General features: G+C 38.1%; 1 protein-coding gene across 1 annotated transcript in view; it reads right to left on the bottom strand.

The window, feature by feature from the left end:
• Positions 1-2,551, bottom strand: part of sacm1la (SAC1 like phosphatidylinositide phosphatase a) — a gene marked incomplete at its 5' end in the record, with an annotated part of 22,518 nt that overhangs the window by 14,457 nt on the left and 5,510 nt on the right. The window contains 4 exon segments of the mRNA XM_014029101.1: positions 513-592; positions 678-746; positions 832-918; positions 1,032-1,117. Coding sequence (XP_013884555.1) covers positions 513-592; positions 678-746; positions 832-918; positions 1,032-1,117 — 322 coding nt within the window.

Genomic DNA, 2,551 nt, shown 5'->3' with positions numbered 1-2,551 from the left:
GACATCATCTGAACTTTTACCAGTTCAGGTGTGACTTCACAGACAGTTTTAATCCAACTGAATTATTACCCTTTTTACCCTCACATTGATCCATAACATCAAATAAAGTCATAATAATACATAAAAAATTGCAGATATTTTAACACATACAGTCATTTATTCTCGTTTCCAGAAGCTGGAATAACACTTTCTATTTAGTGTTACTACTCTCAAAACCTTTATATTTGTTGAACAAAGCATGACAGCTGGGAACATTATTGAGACTTGTTAGATTTCTTTAAAAATGCATAAAAACTGCTTTAAATGTAGTTTTTTTTTAGTTTCTTTGATTTTTTCTTTTCAGTAGCAATGACCTGTTGAGTCTCAGACACAATGATGTCAGGTTTTCTGCCTACAAACATGCCCCTGATAAAAAAATGTGTATTAAGGTGGTGATGATGTGATGATGCAGGAACCGTACCAGCAGCTCCAAACAAACACTGAAACGTAGAAAAAGCAAAGGGAGAACTCACTTGAGCATTCCATTGGCTAAACCTGATGACATCTTTGCAAAGGTCTGCTCCAGCGGCTTCTCTGAACCTTTCTGATTCACCTGGGAAATAAAAACATGAACAAACAGTTTCACACATCTGTCTGGGTTCATGTTTGTAACTCTGTAATGAAGGGAGGAGCCTCACCAGGTTCAGCACAGTTTGTTTTCCGTAGAGGATGATCTGAGAGTCAAAGTGTCTCTGGAACCCATCCATCTAAAACACAAGTTTTCAAACAATCAGCACCACGTTTTCTCTTCTGTCCTACTTTAAATAAATCAGAAACAAAAGCTCCTCTTACATGATTCATAGCTTTGCTGATGATAGGTTTGGGTTTGTATTTGAGGTTGGGCCTCTGACTCCAGTAAAAAGGCATCGAGCCTCGAGTCTAATAGTAAGAAAAGTTATTCTTTTCAAATTACTCAAATCTCACACTTTAATTCCCACAAGCACTTGAGAAAAATACAAACGTCCAACCAAAGGATGGGTCTCCATACTTGCCTGTACAAATGAAGCCTTTGCTCCCTCGTATATAACGATTTGCTCCGTCTCCACAAAATTAGCAGCATGGCCCTCAGAGTCGATGCCTGTGGAGACAGCAGGGCAGAAAACGTCTTGAGGAGGAGGGGGGAGGAGGACAGTCTATCACCTGCTGTTCCTCCTCCCTGGTTTAGGTCCTATCTGCTGCGTCGTGCACTCTGAGGACAAGCTGCTGAGTCAAAGTGACACAATCTGGTCTGTTGGGTTCCTTAGCTGGGTGTTGTATAAATGCTGAGTCAGCTTTCATAATGAGCAGCTCATTCAGGAGGTACAGTATGCCTTTTGGGATTTGTAACTTCTTTACCTTTTAGAATATTTACTTCTGTTTTCAATAAAACGATCGCTTCATTCAGCAGAAAGTTAAGAAAATAGTGTTTGTATGAAATGTGAAATTTTGAGGGTTTGAGTCGTTTTAAGACAGCAGCTTTCAGTCTTTGATCTGTTTGGACTGGCTGTGAGTTCATCGGTTCTATCAAATATTAGGTGAATTTATAATCTATATTTATACTTTTTTTCCCTCACTGATGTGTTTGTGTGAATAAAACTGCACCTTTTTGTTCCCAGGGAACCTGTTCTGTGACCAACCTGCCAAGGCTAACTTTACAACAGTTAAAATCAAACTTATAAAATAAAACTGATGGAAACACGGCTACAAACAGCTCTCTGTGTACGCAGTTTCACAAAAAAAAACCTCTCACAATCTGATCTTTGACAGGTGCACAACTTTAAATACCTTGGTTTTGTGCAACACTCTGTGCTGGGATGATCATGTTGAATATCTGTTTCAGACTGCTGTTTTGTGCAGACTTGGGCTGTTTGGCGTCCAAGCTAAGCTCATGCAGACCTTTTATAATGCTGTATAATCAGATTTATCATAGAGAGCTTGGCTTGGCTTGCTTACTGTGCTGTCTAAATGTAGACTTGCTAATTTAGTGAAAAGCTCAATGAAAAGAATTGGGTGGAAATCTCAGCTTGTGCTGTAATTAAACAGGCACAAGGCTCTTACAGCACACGTCTCTGGTCTCTTTGCAGATTATGAATAATTATTACCTTGGGGAATGCTAAAGCCATTCTCTGCAAAGACAAGCATTTCTATAAACATCCATTTCTCTTCTTATTAATAAATCTTGATTACCGGTTCTACTGGTTAGGGCTGTGTATTGGCAAGAATTTGATGATATGATACATATCATGACAGACGGGTCATGATACGATATATCCCGATATATTTTGATACTGTAAGAAAGGTGATATATTGCGATTTTTTTTTGGTCCAAAAATTCTATTAAATAAAAACCTCTTACTGGAAAAAAATGAAAAACCAAAATTTATTGTCTCAGAAAATTCTATTACATAGACATGCGCTAGCCTTCTGTAACGTGAAGGCTGACTAAAGTTGGAAAAAAAGTGCAAGAGACACTTAATTTGGTTTAAAATACAGACATTCTGACAAATAAGTAACTGTTTGTAACCTTACCTCA

The sequence above is a fragment of the Austrofundulus limnaeus genome, unplaced genomic scaffold (assembly GCF_001266775.1).
Source record: "Austrofundulus limnaeus strain Quisiro unplaced genomic scaffold, Austrofundulus_limnaeus-1.0 Scaffold853, whole genome shotgun sequence".
NCBI lineage: Eukaryota > Metazoa > Chordata > Actinopteri > Cyprinodontiformes > Rivulidae > Austrofundulus > Austrofundulus limnaeus.
Note: the sequence above shows the minus strand (reverse complement) of the source record. Positions and strands in the feature narration are given on the sequence as shown.